Genomic DNA, 18,791 nt, shown 5'->3' with positions numbered 1-18,791 from the left:
TCCCAGATACGGTCCCAGCTATTTTGAGCAGAGACGAGTTGTCTTGGCTATGTCCTGTCTAAATTCCCAGCCCACAGGATCCAGGAACATACTAAAATGACTACGGTTACATGCTGGTAGGTTTTGGGAGGTTTACTGTACAATACCAGACCACTGCAATGTTATATATGATTGTATTTGGTTATACGCAATGTAATAAATACAGAGTAAAACATGAATGTATCCTTTTCCCAGTTCTGCCTGAAATACTATTCATTTTCACAGGGCTAACTGTGGCCATCAACATTTTATTTCTAATGTGCAAATTACCTGGGGATAAAGATCCTCTGTTTCACCTTTGTAACCTCCATTCCTAGGATACTTTCTGCACAGAGTAGGCATGTACAACATTTACATAAACTTGTGTTGGGAAAGAGCTCACAGAAAGGGAAATTTGTGATATATAAAATGGCCATAAGGTGTTCTATAGGCATATTCTTAGGCCGGTAAAATATCCTGGTATTCGAAAGGGATGTACTACATGAATAATGGGGACATTCCTTTGACTGCTTTTGAGAAGCATAATGATGTATAAATTCTTAGCTAGTATTAATGATGCTATATACACACCTACCAGTGATAATTTATGATGGCAAATAATGGAAATGAAATCAAGCATGAGAACAGACTCACGTTAGCGCTTCAGAGTAATTATAATGAGGTGTAACTCCCAGAAACTTCTGGACTTCATCCATCACAGTAGCTGGGTCAGATCTCAGCTGCTGTCCATCAATAATTAGCAACTGTAGAGTCAAAAATAGTCACTCTATGAAGAACAAAACTATATTAGGTAGACTGAGCTGCCTCCCTTGACCTGGTAGGATGTTAATCAATTAGATCAGTGGGAATAGAAAGAAAATATGCACTCTTTAGCATACATATGCATATTTACTATTCTGATGTCCTTCCAAATAAAACAACAAAGTTGGCCAAAGGCATTATTCATAACCCTTAACTAACATGATTGTAAATCAGAAACAGACATTGACACTTTCTTGATTCAGTAGTGAAGTAGAAACATGATTTTCCATCTGTTCTGTAAGCAGGTAATTATCCAACCTATGAAATACCATGAGTTAATCTTAGAGTGAAGGGCTTAGAAATAATGGGCATACAGATGTAAATTATCCATCTATTATCCTTACAAACCATGACAGAGAACTCAGGTTTTGGTTGTGAGCCAAACTGGAATGAAGAAGATAAAGGATGTGGACACTTTCCTCAAATCCTTATTTCCTGTTCTATCCCAGGTTCTCTCCCATGGTTCTATCCCATAGCTTTTACAGTACTTCCCATTTTGACAGTCTAATCCATGAACTTCTTTTCTCATAAGAGTTCCACGGGATAGGTGATGCACGGGTATTTGCACATGGTGTTCAATAAATGTTCCATTTAACTGGCGATTCTGCTATTGGTTACTGTCTATGAAGCACGTGACACCTCCTGTGTGAGGACAAGATCCCAAGAACGTGTTTCATAGTCACTTAATATCGTAACACTACCACTGCCATTAGAAGTGTAAAAATCCACACTTCTTCCTTAGGTATGATCATCTCTGATAATAAAGCTCTCTCTGTGGCAATGTTAATTTATATTTTCCATGTGTCAGTGCAACACTATCATGATACAATAAACAGAAGAAATTCATTTCAGGACATTACCTGAGAAGTAGCAAAGTACGTGAGCCATCTTTCTATGTGGACTGCATACCATCCAGGTACTAGACATCTCCTCTGCAGAGTTTTCAGGTCAGATGGGGCCCAATGTCCTGTTGTGATAACTTCATAGAAATTAAACCTCAGGGCAGCTGGATCTTCATGTGATCTTTGGTGCTTTAACAAGAAAGTCAGTTGTAAAATCAGTCTTCTTTATGCCTGCAAACATATATGTGCCTGAATGTGCTTGATGTGTGGATGAGTGTGTATGTTTTTTATTCCAAAAAAGTAATGAAAAATGATTACTTGATTTTAGAATGAGAAACAAGGTGAAACGTACATGCTATATTGGAACCTAGGCATTGGCATAAGGCTTCCATAGAGTATAAGCCTTCTATTTATATCAAGTGGCATTCACATAAGCCTGTGGCTATCTTCACATATAAAATATTTAGATGCAAGACAAGAGACAGAGTACAAGGATTTTCTCCATGGATCTGATTAGAAGTGAAAAGATGTCAGGGCCCAGATGAATCAAGCCTGATGATTTCACCTGGCGGGGGTTGGCCGCCACATTACTGTGTTCTTGCTTCATTGCAGCTGCTCCGGCAAATTCTGACAATTCCCCAATATCCCCATGTGGAAGGCGCCATGTCTACAGAGAAGGCAGGTGTCTATAACACTTGTTTAGGTGTCACATTCATGTTGATGTTGCCCCAGGCACTTTGCTTTTTCCCTCCCAAGGGCTTCTACCTAACTCTTCTAAATCCTAAATATGAATTCACTATGCTGCTTTTTAGTACCAAACCCTCTGAGTCCTTCACATCCAACCATCACTGGTCAAGTTCAAAAGCCCAACACAAGTCAATATAATTTCATAAGCATTATCAAGATCCTTGCCAGAACAAAGACCTTCTACAGATTATAAAGAGATATAGGTAAGACAAAACGCTATCTTCAAAGAAATAAAAACCTTATATGGAAAGCAACACATTAACAGATTGTGATAAAGTCATATGTATGATAGAGGTATAAGTTATTTGTTGTGATAGCCAGACCAATAAATGATCAGTTCTGAATGAAATATGAAGGTATTTTTGAAAGATTGAAGCTTTTGAGCTAAAATGTAGTGAGATTTTGATAAACAGAAAAAAGTAAATGTGGAAACAGGAGAACTTTAAATCTGAGTGAAGATGAATGAGGTGTGTTGGGAATGGACGAATTGCTTTTGCAAGATATCTCGAAGTGAACTTAAAGAAAATTTACTACAGGATAAGTTTGGAAGTATATTGCAGCCTGATAGAATTATGTAATAGCAGGCCCTATATATGTTAGAAATAAAAAGTACTAAGAAAGCAAAGATGATTAACTGGTAGATGGTTAAAGAGTAACTAGTGAGTGGTAGTGGGAAAGGAAACGGCAACCCACTCCAGTGTTCTTGCCTGGAGAATCCCCGGGACAGCGGAGCCTGGTGGGCTGCCGTCCGTGGGGTCGCACAGAGGCGGACACGACTGAAGTGACTTAGCAGCAGCAGTAGCAATGAGTGGTAGATCGGTAGAAATACAACTTTTGAACCTCTCTCATAATTGTATATTTATTGACCTTCTCTGTAAATGCTACATACATAGAGACTACATAATATATTTACTTAATATAAGATGTAGAAACAACAAAATTTGAATAAACATAAATATACTCTGTGCATTATTAATACAGTAATGCTAACATTTTTACTTCACACTGTGATAATATGGAATTGTACTTATTCTGCTTTATATTGACTTACACCAGTCTAGCATCAACTTTTTTTATATTCATGCAACAAAAAAGATTAGCATAAAAATATGACCTGAAGTCACAAAAGAACTGGAAAAAATAGCACTGCAGGTCCTCTGTGAGGCCCATTATAAAAATGTGCGGTAGAAATTATAGTGGCAGGTGATGTTTGTAGGAGTTTCTGAATTATACCTGTCGAGCTTCAGATTTATGGTACTTACTGAAGACAGGGGACTGGCTAAGTAATAGGTTGCATTATTTTGAAATGTACAGTGGTCTGGGGACCCTACTCTTAGCAATAAAGCAGCAAAAAGTATTATCAGAAAAAAATTATTCCTTTCAAATGTGTGTGTTCAAAGAATTTACTTGAAAAAGGAGGCATAGATTCTCTCTTTTTAGAAAATGGTTGAATCCATGTGGAAAAAAAGATTCGTATAAATGTGCTCTGAGTAGTGATCGTGATTTCTGCCAGGAAAATGTGCAATACTTTGCCCCATGTATTCACATTCAAAACATTTCTTTAAGCCTTAACATCTCAGTATTTTTGGCACAATTAAAAAAATTATCTTGATTTGCAACATGAATTTTGATAAAGTGAGAAAGATGTTTTTCTATCTTGAGGGAGTCACTGACTCATGGATTCTACTAATAATTTCTGGATTTTGCTACCAAGACAAATGTTCCACATCAGTCCCCAAACTCTTGCAATCTCAGTTTGCAGAACCATATTTTTCTGTCCCTTGCTATTTGTTCTCAGCAACATATGTTTATTGAAGAAATTTTGAAAAGCCAAGAAAAATAAAGGAAAAAGAAAAATTACATGTTATTTCAAAATGTCATTAAATGTTTTCTTTTAATCTTCTTTATTTTGGCATTAATTTATGTATACTCTCATATTCATTGATTTTGAGTACATATAGATTGTTATCACCATACACTCAAAAGCTTCAACTTTAATTAGGTGTTCATTGCAGTAGCCAAATTTACATTTCTCTGGTCAAATTTATCTCACCCCTGTACCAAGATTTCACACCTCTCTTTTTGCTCCTCAAAGTACTGCTTTCCAAATTATCCCTCTCTTTTTCCTATGTTAATTCATCCTCAACTTTCTAAAATAAAAGAGACAATCATAGTCACTTTAATTTCTCTATCCCAGACCTCCAAATTTACCAGCATGTACATTAATACACTTTTCCTCACTTAAGTTTCAGTGCAGGGTTTCTTAATAGATACCCACTGATAGAATTCAGAGGACCTAAGAACTTGGATCTGTAATAAAAAATAAAAAAGAAAAGAAAGAAGATGCCTCTTTAATTTTAGTAACTTTTAAATAAAATTTAGTAGTTATTGTACCTGTGATTTTACCACCAGTAAGAATCAATTCTTTTGCATCACATTATAGGTCTTTCAGTTCTATCAAAAGTTGTTTATGCTCATCACTGCTTCAAACAGTAGTATTATCCCCAACATTAGATCTTGCCATTGAACGATCTGCTACTTTTAAAAGTAGCAAATTTGATAATTATACTTTTGATATATTGGTATATACTGATTTGATAATTATACTTCTATGTAGTTGTTTCCTTTTTAATATTAGATAGTTTAATGCCTTGAAAATACGTTTCTGAAATGGGGCACATAGACTCATCTGACAGCCAGAAGACCCAGCACAAGAAAAGTGAGACTCTAAATGGAGAGCGGCCTCCCGTCTAAGTTGTTTCCTGCCTTTGTGGCTCAGTCAGTAAAGAACCTGCTTTCAGTTTGGGAGACCTGGGTCCAATCCCTGGGTTGGGAAGATGCCCTGGAAAAGGGAAAGGCTACCCACGCCAGTATTCTGGCCTGGAGAATTCCATGGACTGTGTAGTCCATGGGGCCGCAAAGAGCGGGACGCCACTGAGCGACTTTCACTTCACTTCACTTCCCCCTTGTGATACGGAAGTTCTGGTCCTCCCAGCACTGATTTCCCATTTTTCTCTGAGGGGCCTTTAACAGCCCTCTTCCTTTGAAAGTTTCTCATTATTATTAAAATCACCACCACAGAAAACACGTTCCTTGACCCACCCAGACTGCTGTCCATGGATTCTTGTTTGTTAAAGGTTTTACTTCTTCCCCTGAGTGAGAATAATTCAGGCCTTATCTTGCCTGATTGTCTGATTTCTTAGCGGCTGTTGGATCCTTCATTTGGTTGTGCTCTTTTCCTGGTATTTGGTGTCATGACACTGCTGGGCTTTTTCTTCTACTCCTCTCTGGCTGCCTCATTCTGTTCTATACTTTTCTCCTCTGAACATTTTCCTCAGATGATTTCACCATTTTTTGGGGCGTTTGGCCTCTCAGTCGCAAATTTCCATCTCCCGCTGAGACCTCTCCCCAGAGTGCCAGTGACCTCTACTATTGCTTTTGGTGTGACAGTGATTCTGTGACCTCCTGACCTCCATCTATGTCACATCTTTAGCCCTCCCCACCCCCACACAATGCCTGTATCCTTTTTCAGTACTTTTTCATGGGAATATATGGTTATCATCTAGTTGCCTGGACTGGAAATTTGAGTTATTCTTGACACTGTTTTATAACCAGGTTCTATTGATTTCAATCCCTAAAGATTTCTTGATACTTTATGCCTCACCTAGTTTCTACTTCCTATTTTTGTCCTTGTTACCGCCATTTCTCAGCAGGACTAGTGCTACAGCCTATAATTCATTTCTCTGAATGGTCATTTCTTCCACTCCAATCCATTCTTCAAAGATCAGAAAGTATCATGTTTTCTAAAAGAAATTCTGGTAGGTACACACTGGCTTAACACTTTTAAAAGGCTTTAAGAAAAATTATAAATAAAAGGCTTTTGATCACTCAGGGCTTCCCTGATAGCTCAGCTGGTAAAGAATCCACCTGCAATGCAGGAGACCCTGGTTGGATTCTTGGGTTTTCCTGGGTCAGGAAGATCTGATGGAGAAGGGATAGGCTACCCACTCCAGTATTCTTGGGCTTCCCTCGTGCCTCAGTTGGTAAAGAATCCGCCTGCAATGTGAAAGACCTGGGTTCAATCCCTGGGTTGGGAAGATCCCCTGGAGAAGGGAAAGGCTACCCACTCTAGTATTCTGGCCTGGAGAATTCCACGGACTTATATAGTCCATGGTGGAGTGACTTTCACTTTCACTTCACTTTGATTGCTCAGGGAATGGTGGCCACTTGGTCTCCCACTCGGCTTCCAACTGCCATGTGCCTCTTAGGCTCACCTCCTGCAGATCTCCTCCTTGGCTTTGCTCTCTAATCACACGGGTGTTTTTTTGGTTCTTTGGCTGTGCTGTGGTTCTTTGCACCCAGTGGACGACACATGGTTTCTCTCTCATCATCGCCTCTGCCTCACTCAGTTAATACCTACTTGGCCCTCAGTTTTAAGTCTATAGTTTATTTCTCCAGAGAGTGCTCTTATAGCATCTTCCATTCTTCCTCATAGCGCTTTCAAAATTTCTAATTATATATATATATACTTATTGAATTAATATCTATTTATATATTAGGATTTCCCTGTAACTCAGACAGTTAAGAATCTGCCTGTAATGCAGGAGACCTGGGTTCGATCCCTGGGTTGAAAAGATCCTCTGGAGAAGGGAATAGCAACCTGATTCCACTATTCTTGCCTAGAGAATCCCATGGACAGAGGAGCCCAGCAGGCTACAGTCCATGGGGTCTCAAAGAGTCAGACATGACTGATCGACTAAAACTACTATTCACATATTAGAATGAATACAATGTTTTAATTATCATTCTATGGATTAAAACTGGCACTAAATGCTGAAGAAGACTCCATTTTGGTGTGACACAGTTCTATATTGTTGGATATTTACTTTTCCTTTTGTTATTATTGTTACGATTAATACCTTGATGAATGAAAAAGAATACATATTTTTAATCCTTTTGAGGTTTCCTTATGGGTGCTCCCAGAAGAGGAATCTTACCACAAAAGTATCTTTACAAACTGTTTGATAACTGTCATCAGTTTTCAGAAAATATCTCCATATATATCCTTCTGTTGGAATGTTTGAGCACCTTTATTATGACACCTTTGTCAGCAGAGAGAATAAGGATGACAGGATGCTAGGATGATATTTATGAGTACCATTTTGATTTTATATTTTATTGATCAATAATTGGGTTGACCATTTTTACACAGAAATTGTGCAGTTGGATTTGTGTGTGTGTGTATGTAAATTATATGTCTTTTGCTCATTTGCTCATTTTTCTATTTATTTTTAGCAATTTGCAGGAATTTTTTTTTTTTTTTTTTTTACAAATTAAGGGAACTAAGCCCTTTACCAGGTATTGTTAAAGATGGTCTACTTAGATACTTAAGTTTGTTAATTTTACATGTTTATATGGTTCAATCTCTTAACGTTTTGATTTTTTTCTGTTATTGAAATTCCTTGCCCAAATTGATATGAATTAGGTATTAGCTCTTATTTCTCATAGTTTTTGCTTGTTTGTATAGTTCTTTTAACATTTGACTGTTAAACACATCTGGACTTTAGTAATTCACCATTACTTACATTCAAGTTATGACCAAATGCTTTTAACGATTTTTTTTTTTACTGCTTCCTACCTGGTACCAAGAGTATGCCCTATCCGAAGGGTCAATGAGGATGGTGATGATCTTGGCTTTGGGGACCAGAGATGCAGCTCGTTTGGGAGCCTCTTCTGAATGGAAGTAATTAGCACTCTTTTCAAATAGAAAGTCACTTGTAATATTGGATGGAGTAGGAAAAAAGTCCATATACCTGAAGGCAGAGAAAGACAATCAATTAATTTGAGGTCTAATTGTTTCCTACCATACTATGGATAGGAAATTATTTAAACATTTTTACATTCATTTATATAAATTTGTAATTATTGATGCTATAATAGCTAAAATAGAGACTATTCTGTACACTCTCAAAGTGAAAACAATCCCAGGTTTTACTGTTCTAATGGGCTATTTAGGGCAGGCGAAAGAGTGAGATGAAATGGGTAGGTTGCTAAGGAACGGAGGGAAAATTCTTTAGATTTGGGTTGATGTTCTGTGCTATTGAAAGCCAAATCTAAAAAAAATTAAGTTTACCCTTGGCAAACAGCAAATTACACCATATTGCCTAGTAAATATTTTAAAATAGTAAATTTATGTTTGCACACTTGAATGCTAAATTCTTAAATTGAGATTAAAGTGCACAAAAGAGGAAAATGTGTAAGTCAGAATAGCTATAAAATACTAAACAGATTAGGGCATAGTTGCTTTCCTCCTTTTTAACTTCTGCATAATTTGTAGTGTGTATAGTAATGTGAACACATTATAGTCTATCTAGAGTAATTAAGGAGATATTTCCTGCCGGTTGATCCTGTGGAGCCTCGGCAGGTTCACCCCTCCATATGCTGTCGGAACATTCCTCTGCGTGTAGATTATAGAATCAATATGTTCAGAGGTTAATTCAGTGCAAGGCATTAATTATGTGTGTAACCCTCCTTACAGCTCACCACTTCTCTAACCCTCAAATGTTCTAGAAATAAATAATGAGAACAATTAAGAATTCATATGAGATACTTATTTTCCTCTTTGACATTTGTTATTATGTTTCCCAAATGTGAAGTGGTGAGAAGTCTCATCTATATTCCTTCTTAACAATTTGCATTCCATTTGAGCTCACTGATATGAGAAAATTGCTGCTCTGCTTTCAGCAACTTGCATGCAATTTCCAAATTCATTTAGTCTTTTTTAATAAAACAGAATAGTGCTATCCTAGGTGCAGCGTGGACATGTCAATACTCATCATAGGAACTCAAATCTGCTCACTGCTATCGCCTTGGCTCCACTCTCATCCTGGTTGCGTCTTAAAAGAATGAGCTTTTCATGAGGACAGACTTACATGTGATATTGACATAATATTACATGCTATGTGCGTGTGTGCTAAGCTCTTTAGTCGTGCCCAACTCTTTGTGACACTTTGGACCGTAGCCTACCAGGCTCCTCTGTCCATGGAATTTTTCAGGCAAGAATACTGGAGTGGGTTGCCATGCCCTCCTCCAGGGGATTGTCTTGACCCAGGGATCCAACCCACATCTCCTTGGTCTCTGCATTGCAGGCGGATTCTTTCCCACTGAGCCATCAGTACATGCTACCCAGGTATGCAGTGAGGGGAGTTTACCTCAGGGGGAATTTGCCTTATATACTTGGGATTTGGAAATCAGGGCCATATTTTCCTTAGAAAATTGGGACATGGCTAGAAAAAAAAAACCAGAGTGAATATCAGTTACAGTATCAGGTTTATTCTGTTTTAGTTTAGGGGTAATATTGTGATTTTAAAATTTTTATAACTTATTAAATACAAAGTAATTTTCCTCTTATGCACTTGTGTGACTAGCATTAATATGGTTTTAGAAATGCTCTGGTATTTGCATGACAAATATCAGCTTAGATTACAATACATTTACCATCTATGTGTTTAATGAAGATACAAGTCACAGAGTATAAAATAAAACAACCTATTGATTTATTTGTTTTCTCAGGCATCGTTGTGAAGACAAATTATGTATTCAGTAAAAAAACATTCTAGACTCAGTGAAATAATAATATGCTTAAGGAGAATTTTAAATATCCTTATGAATAATTCTGATGAAAGTATTCCATAATCCTCTTTATTCAATCATATTAATTTACCAGAAAAATATTATCATTATTGCACTGTCCAAATCAAATTATAGGCAACACTGATTAAACATATCATCATTAGAAATTAATTTCTAATTCACTATGGTAGAATTGAACAAAACAAATTTATTCTGTAATTATGTAGATGCCTTGCATACACCTATAATTGCTCATCTGTGAATGAGCACATGCTAATAATGGGTTTTGTTTTTTGTTATTTCTCTTACCAGTCAATTCCCTTGTGGTAGTTGTTTCCATTAAAGAATTGGACTTCTTCAAATGTTTTGGGACTGGGGAGATTGCTGATGATGGAAGGGTGCATAAGAAGAAATAAATAAAGTGCTGTTGTTCCTATTATAAAAAAAAAAAAAAGAGAGAGAGAGACCAAAGGTTATATAGCAATAAAAGACAAGACAAATACTTTATTATTATTATGGGTGGAGGCACGCAGAGTAGCATGCGGGATTTTAATTTCCTCAACAAGGGATTGCATCCAGGCCCCCTTGCACTGCAAGTGCAGAGTGGTGACCATTGGACAACCAGGGGAGTCCTAAAACAAATATTTAGCAAAATTTTTGCTCAAAAAGTAATATGTAAGACCAAATCATTCCAGTGTCAGAATGATTTCCAAAAAATCAGTTAAGTGCATGTGGCAATAATTTGTGTTCTTATATTAGTCTTCATGATTCTACTGACTAAAACACTTCATTTAATCTGAGTACATAGTCAAAGCCAAGCAGGTTGATACAGCTAGGGGAGAAATTCAGAAACTGGGTGATTAGATTTCCCTCCTGAAGTCAGATGAGTGGCTAAAGTATCAAAGACATCCAGCACAATGCCTGAACCTCAATTAATACTATGTTCAAATCAATTAATCAAACTATTCAACAGATGTTGACCAGTGCAACTCTGAACAAGTCACTGTAGTAATGATTGGTGATAACTCTTGATAATAAAAACATATTTGCTGGCCTCAGTAGACTTTAAGTGCATTTGTGGATTTGAGTCAAGTAAACAGGTGAGGGAGGTCCCATGATGAGAGAAGAGTAGAGTGCTTTTCCAATATATGAGAAAATGGGGAATTTAGACTTGGGCAGTCAGGGAAGGCTTCCAGGAGGAAGCATTTTCTAAGATTGTAGCTTAAAAATTGTAAGTATTTCCAGTAAGGCTGAAAGAGGGGTGCAAGATTGTGGAAGACAGCCAGTTGACTGTCCTACCCTGACAAGCCTGATAATGAGGCACTAGGCTGAACAGACTGGCTGACATCAACCCCTGAGTGGGTGACATCATAGAAGGCATGAATGTCACATCTAAACTTAGGTTAAGGCAGAAATTGAGGGCCATAGCAGGAAGGACCGTGAAATGACTGGCTCTCATAAATCAAAACTTCCCTTATGGGAAAGGTTATTTCTTTTTGTAACATGGTGCACTCAGGAGACTTTGTTAGATTTCCCAGCCCTAGGAGAGCATGGAATGAACTGCGCAGGTGGACTGGCAGAACAATAATGATAGCAACTGGGGATCTGGAAGCAGAGATCACAGAGAATTGTGTAGATAAAGAAAGTTACAGTAGGTCTTAGGGCACCTAAGAAACCCAGAATGGTGGCTCCTAGTGAAATGGGAGGGCAAAATGTAATAAATGCCCTTAAGGAGATTTCATTTTTATAGCATATAAAATATCACCATCCAATTTCTTTGACTTGTTTGTTTGTCTTGGGAAAGCTCAAACCAGCTAAAAGCTTTATCATTTCCACACTGGTAGGTCAATATGAAACTCTAAAGATATAAGTTATTGTCTTTATGAATACAACTAGCAAAGAGGAAAACTAGATTTATACTTACTAACCTGTCATGTTCTAGTAGAACTAAGAAGTAGTAATATTCAATGACAAATGATAGAAGATATGATTTTAAATTAAAATTTCAATGTAATTTTACAACATAGAAATGCTTTCTTTCTTAGTCATCATTCCAGTGTTAGAACGGCTGTGAGGGAGTTGGTGGAAAATTAATGAACATTTTAAATAACAAGAACAATAACAAAAGTGATATATATGAAAATACGTTCTGTATTTTTTCTCTCCCTGCACATGTGTAACTTATTGTTGCAACACAATTTATATTCCTGGAGGAAGAAAAGATTTCAACAACCAGTATCTAATAGTCTGGAAATTTTGCCCACAACCTTTAAAATGATCTACTTGCTTGTATTACAAATATCTTCATCTGGGCCAGGCTTATTTATCGTGACTGCTTGTTTTGTGTTATGGTTTGTGCACTCACTGATGAAAATACTTCTAGTCAGAGTTGTGAATTCAAAATACAGCAAGTCAATAAAAAGTTTAATTAATCAGGACATGAGCAAAGTACATAAAGCTGTCACATGCTGAACAAAGTATAAAATAGTCTAATTGAAAGTGTCATCTCATTGGCGAAATACTGTCCCTCTCTTTTACTACACAGTTATACACATGTCCTTCAGTACATGAGAAAATATCATGGGGAAAAGCTGCCTAATAAGCCTTAGGTGCATCAGAAAATAAATCCAAATCATATGTATACATAAAGATTATTTGAAAACAAACAAAGAAACAAACAAACCACACAGGTAGAATATTTGAAGGTGATAATGACAATGGTTCTGAAAAAAAATCAAGTCAAGGTTGATATGCAGTATAAAATAGCTTGAATCAAGCCAAAGTTCTCTTTTATAACTTAATTCAGCAGTTAACTAGGCAAAGCCACAAAAAAGAGTAGAAATTAAAAATAAAATACCACAACTGTGACATATAAGTTCAAAGTTGTCAAAAATGTGTGGTCTGTTGAACAGCTTTAAAATTCATTCTTAAAAATTTAGTCCATAGTCTTAATAAATTAAATGAGCAACTTTAGGGTCCCTTTGAGGACCATGGCATAAAGATGATCCATAAGGATGAAGAGAAATTCAATAATGAACTTGAATGGCTGTCTAAATATTTCACCAAGGCAAACTTAATCAAGTACTATACGACACTGTGTTTCATGACAAAACAAACTCAAAAAACCCACAAACTGCACAGATGGTTAGTCTTACCTGTTTTTTGTGGCCCGATTACAAGGAATTTTGGTAAGTGGTCACAAGTTTTCTCTCTGGACCATATGTCTTTGTGTCTTTTATCATCACATGGATTCTGCAAGAAGGAAGAATAATGAATCTTATCGTGTAATCAATACCTGGCTCTGTTCCATAAAAATTGTTCAAACCACAGGATCAAATTCTTGCCTGATACCCTCAAGCTAGGAGTTAGACCTTGTTCTGATTCTGATTTTCAAATTGTTTCCTTCTAAAATGGCACCTTCCTTTCCTTCAAGGATAGAACTCTGCATCAGGTCTCACCTGCCATCATTCTTCTCAGGCTTGGCTTGGTGATCTAACTTCTGAGATTCCACCCTACTTCTGAATTCATGTTTTACGTCTGTATACCTGATCCTTAGCTTGTCTCTACCTGGTTTGAACTCAGGTTTTCAGATATCTGTGCTCTACCCTAATTATTCCTACTCGTTTTTCTCTAGAGGGCTGGAAAGTCATCCTTGAAGTCTGGACTTGGCCAACTTTTTCTTCCCTTTTTACACTATACGCTATTCTCTGCTGATCCAGATAATCTCATAGTTCGGCCATATCCCACAAGCAGATACCATGTAGATCATTATTTCTAGCCCCTACTTAGCTCCTGAACAATAATTTAAGTTGTGTATGTCATTGTTGCACAGACATTGTGAGGAAATGAGCCAACATAGCCATACATCCAATTTTATCCCCATCTCAACTTTCTCTTACACCAGCTTCCATTCTGTTCACGTCGAGAGGCCCAAATTTACATCCAACTCATGATACTTGAGAATTAAGAGTCCTAAGGACTTCCCTGGTGGTTCAGTGGCTGAGAATCCACCTGCCAATGCAAGGGACACTGGTTCAACCCTCAGTCCGGGAAGCTTCCACGTGCTGCAGAGCCCGCGGCCCACAGCTATCGAGTCTGTACGCTACAGCCCATGAGCTGCAGCTACTGAACTCACGCGCCACAGCGATGGAAGCCCGTGTGCCCTAAAGCCTGTGCTCCACAACAAGAGGCGTCACTGCCGTGAAAAGCCTGCACACTGCACCCAGAGTAGCCCCCGCTGGCCACTAGAGAAAGCCCATGCAAAGCAACAAAGACCCAGGACAGCCATAAATAAATAAATGATCTTTAAAAAAAGGGTAAATGATAGTGATACAATTTTAAAATTATCTATTGACTGACAAAATGGTTTTATTATATTGGTAATCTAATTAATAAATATATTCAAATATATAATAATAATAATTATTGTGAAAATAATTATTTTCACAAAATTCTTTCTAAAAAACATATGCTGACCATTAAAACAATGATAATTTTACATTTATTATTCAAATTTAAAAGTGGCATAAGATAATTAAACATTTATGGTTCATATTTATGTACTTAAGTCAGTTTTTTTTTTTAAATCCATATCTGCTCTAATACTATGTCACCCAAGTTCCTCTGAAGGATGTTTTCACCAAACCAGCCAAGTTTCAGGAGCCTAGCACCTTGGTTGTTTTTTTTTTTTCATTTATTTTTATTAGTTGGAGGCTAATTACTTTACAATATTGTAGTGGGTTTTGTCATATATTGATATGAATCAGCCATGGATTTACATGTGTTCCCCATCCCGATCCTGTGGTGACATTGCCTTCCAAAGTAAAAGGTAAGTATTGTACTTTGCAATCCCTACTACTAAGACAGAGGGGCTTCCCTGGTGGCTCAGACAATAAAGAATCTGCCTGCCATGCAGGAGACCTGAGTTTGATCCCTGGGTTGGGAAGTTCCCCTGATGGAGAGAATGGCAACCCACTCTAGTGTTCTTGCCTGCAAAATTCCATGGACAGAGAAACCTGGTGGGCTACAGTCCATGGGGTCTCAAAGAGTTGGACACAGCTGAGTGACTAACACTTTCACTTTCACTAAGATAGAAGCACAAAGCTTGATAGGCTTCTTTGGGTTTTGGACACTTTTTTTTTTTTTTTTTTTTTTGGACCTAGGAAATACTTCTCTGAGTCATCGACTGAATGATGCAGAAACTTGCTGGTTTTGAGTGGAACCCAGAACAAGGAAGAGCCCTGCGAGAGGTAAGTCTGAAGTCTAAGCAGTCCTCCTACTTGGGCCATGCACTGTGGCAGACCCATGGTACCATGGCCTCTATGGTATAAAAGGACATCAAGCAGAGTTTTGGTCAAGTCCCAGGGGAGAATCACAGTGTTTAAGGTTCTTGGACTCTATGGGAGAAGGCGAGAGTGGGATGATCTGAGAGAATAGCATTGAAACATATATATTATCAAGTGTGAAACAGATCACCAGTCCAGGTTGGATGCATGAGACAAGTGCTCAGGGCTGGTACACTGGGATGACCCAGAGGGATGGGATGGGAAGGAAGGTGGGAGGGGGCTTCAGGATGGGGAACACATGTAAATCCATGACTGATTCATGTCAATGTATGGCAAAAGCACTACAATACTGTAAAGTAATTAGCCTCCAACTAATAAAAATAAATGGAAAAAAAAAAAAAGATTCTGCAGCACATCATTCAAACAGTAGCTCCTGGTATGCTACTGGGCCCTGCAAGAGATTATGTTTGTTATGGATTTTCAAAGTAATCATGTGGTGACAATTCACTATCATAAGTTTAATACTGACAGAGCAACCAAGTCATAAGTCCAAGTATACCCAGTAGCTATTCATTATAAGATGGAGTGATACAGCTGGAACTGATTTCAAGAAGATACAAAGGCTACAAGTAAACTTTACAAGTAAATGCCCAGATCCCATGTTACCTATCATGGTCTCACTGATGCCTCTATATCATGTCCATTGATTCAGTGATGCCATCCAACCATCTCATCCTCTGTCATCCCCTTCTCCTCCTGCCCCTAATCCCTCCCAGCATCAGGGTCTTTTCCAATGAGTTGGTTCTTCTCATCAGGTGGCCAAAGTAATGGAGCTTCAGCTTCAGCATCAGTCTTTCCAATGAATGTTCAGGAATGATTTCCTTTAGGATTTACTGGTTGGATCTCCTTGCAGTCCAAGGGACTCTCAAGAGTCTTCTCCAGCACCATAGTTCAAAAGCATCAATTCTTCAGCGCTCAGCTTTCTTCATGGTCCAATTCTCACCTCCATACATGACTACTGGAAAAACCATAGCTTTGACTATACGGACTTTCATCAGTAAAATGACGTATTTGCTTTTTAACATGCTGTCTAGGCTTATAATAGCTTTTCTTCCACTTTTTGGATGGATGCATAAAGTGACCAAAAATTGTTAAGATCTTTATACTGCCCATGAATGTATGTACACCAGAGAGTATCCAATGTAGAAGTGCTGCACAACCCAGCAGTCAGATGATTCAGCCAGTTCCCAGCATTCCCACATGTCACTAACCTCTGTCCTTGGCCAATCCAGCTCTGAAACAATGGGTATATGAATGGAGGATCTGTGAAAGCAAGTTGGAAACCATTCCTGGGCTTCCTTTCCCCAAGTCTGCTCTAGTTACAGCCACTGCCGAATACCTGACCTGTCAATAAGAGACCACTTCTAAGTTCCAGAAACAGCACTCTCCTACCACTTGGTAGAAAATTGATTATGTTGGACACGTCCTTCCTGAAAAGGGCAGTGACTCATCCTGATCCCAGCTGGAACATATTCAGAGTACAAATTTGCCTTTCTCAGCTTACATAGCCTTGGCCATCATCACTACGCAAGGCCTCAAGGAATGTCTAACTCACTGATATGGTAGCTCACATAATATTGTTTTGGGTGAAGGGGACCACTCCTGACACATGGAGTGTGATAGCAGGCTTCTGCCCATGGGAGTCACTGGTCTTATCAGCCTCACTATCCAGAGATGCTGACCTGACAGAGGGGTGAGAGACTGCATGAAAGAGGCAGTTGAGGCACCAGCTTTTAGATACACATCATGCCTCTTAAATTAAAAGTTATTGGTTGGTTCTGTGTCTCCATAGAGTAGCATAGTTGTGTCCAGGAATTAAAGAGTGGATGTAGGAGTAGATCCATTCACCATCATTTGCAGTGGCTTACTTGGAGAATTTGTGCTTTCCATCTTACAACTTTAAAGTCTGTGGGTCTAGAAGCTCTGGTTCCCAGAGAAGGGAAGGCCCAAGCAGGAGGACCAGGAGGAGGATCACCACCTAAACGTTGCAGTTTGTGTCCATTCACTTTGGACTCCTTGTGTGTGTAGACCAGCAGGCATGGAAATGAATTACAATCCTTACAGGGACAGTTGACCCTGATCACTGTGAGGCTGTCATGGCTAATGCCATGACAGGCAGCCTAGATTAGGAGTAGGCCTGGTTTCCCGGGGTAACATAATTATCAGGCCTCCTGGAGCCAGCCAATCAACATATGCCTAGCCAGAGAAAAGGGAACCTGTCAGGGGAAAGCTGAAAGCCCCACGTTGGGCCAACAAAAATTACCTTGCAACTGTGTAACCAATCCGCTTGCGCCAACTACCTGCTGCTTTTTTTGACCTAGTAAATACCCGAGAGAACTGGGGCTCGGGGCCTTTTCGTCCTCACACCCTTGGTGAGGGCGGGAGGCCCTGGCACGAGTCAGTAATAAATTCCCCTATTGCAAGTTGCATTGTTTCGAGGAGTCTTCTTTCCCGACCGGGGACTCGGACTGCGGGCAGAACAATCACCATAAGTAGAACCACCACTATACAGGGAGAAATATCCTCGGTGTTCAAATCACTAGGTTAGTTGCTGATACTTCTATGCCCAATTCTAACTATAATTGAGAAAGCATGACCACCACAGCCTGATTAGGGCTAGGTTGGGCACCAGACCAGAGTTTACGACAGTATACTTTATAAGTTCAGTTCAGTTCAGTTCAGTTCAGTCACTCAGTCATGTCCGACTCTTTGAGACCCCATGAACCACAGCACGCCAGGCCTACATGTCCATCACCAACTCCCGGAGTTTACCCAAACTCATGTCCATTGAGTTGATGATGCCATTCAACCATCTCATCCTCTGTCATTCCCTTCTCCTCCTGCCCTCAATCTTTCCCAGCATCAGGGTCTTGTCAAATGTCAGCTCTTCACATGGCCAAACTATTGGAGTTTCAGCTTCAACATCAGTCCTTCCAATGAACATACAGGACTGATCTCTTTAAGATGGACTGGTTGGATCTCCTTGCAGTCCAAGGGACTCTCAAGAGTCTTCCTCAACACCACAGTTCAAAAGCATCAATTCTTCAGTGCTCAGCTTTCTTTATAGTCCAAATTTCACGTCCATGCATGACTACTGGAAAAACCATAGCCTTGGCTAGATGGACCTTTGTTGGCAAAGTAATGTCTCTGCTTTTTAATATGCTGTCTAGGTTGATCATGTCTTTCCTTCCAAGGAGTATGTGCCTTTTAATTTCACAGCTGCAATCACCACCTGCAGTGATTTTGGAGTCCAAAAAATAAAGTCTGACACTGTTTCCACTGTTTCCCCATCCATTTCCCATGAAGTGATGGGACCGGATGCCATGATCTTGGTTTTCTGAATGTTGAGCTTTAAAGCCAACTTTTTCACTCTCCTCTTTCACTT

The 18,791-nt window shown here is 38.7% G+C and overlaps 1 protein-coding gene across 2 annotated transcripts in view; it reads right to left on the bottom strand.

Annotated features, from left to right (window-relative positions):
• Positions 1–18,791, bottom strand: part of LOC122673402 (bifunctional heparan sulfate N-deacetylase/N-sulfotransferase 4) — a 298,043-nt gene that overhangs the window by 7,035 nt on the left and 272,217 nt on the right. Inside the window, exons 8-12 of one of the 2 annotated variants that reach the window (XM_043871154.1) lie at positions 13,217–13,313; positions 10,371–10,494; positions 8,068–8,242; positions 1,701–1,871; positions 673–782 (exon numbers count right to left, since the gene is read on the bottom strand). In XM_043871154.1, coding sequence (XP_043727089.1) covers positions 673–782; positions 1,701–1,871; positions 8,068–8,242; positions 10,371–10,494; positions 13,217–13,313 — 677 coding nt within the window. The remainder of the gene's footprint in view (positions 1–672; positions 783–1,700; positions 1,872–8,067; positions 8,243–10,370; positions 10,495–13,216; positions 13,314–18,791) is intronic. The other variant, XM_043871156.1, reaches the window with a different exon arrangement.

This window comes from Cervus elaphus, chromosome 17, assembly GCF_910594005.1.
Source record: "Cervus elaphus chromosome 17, mCerEla1.1, whole genome shotgun sequence".
NCBI lineage: Eukaryota > Metazoa > Chordata > Mammalia > Artiodactyla > Cervidae > Cervus > Cervus elaphus.
This window is presented reverse-complemented; position numbering and strand designations above follow the sequence as displayed.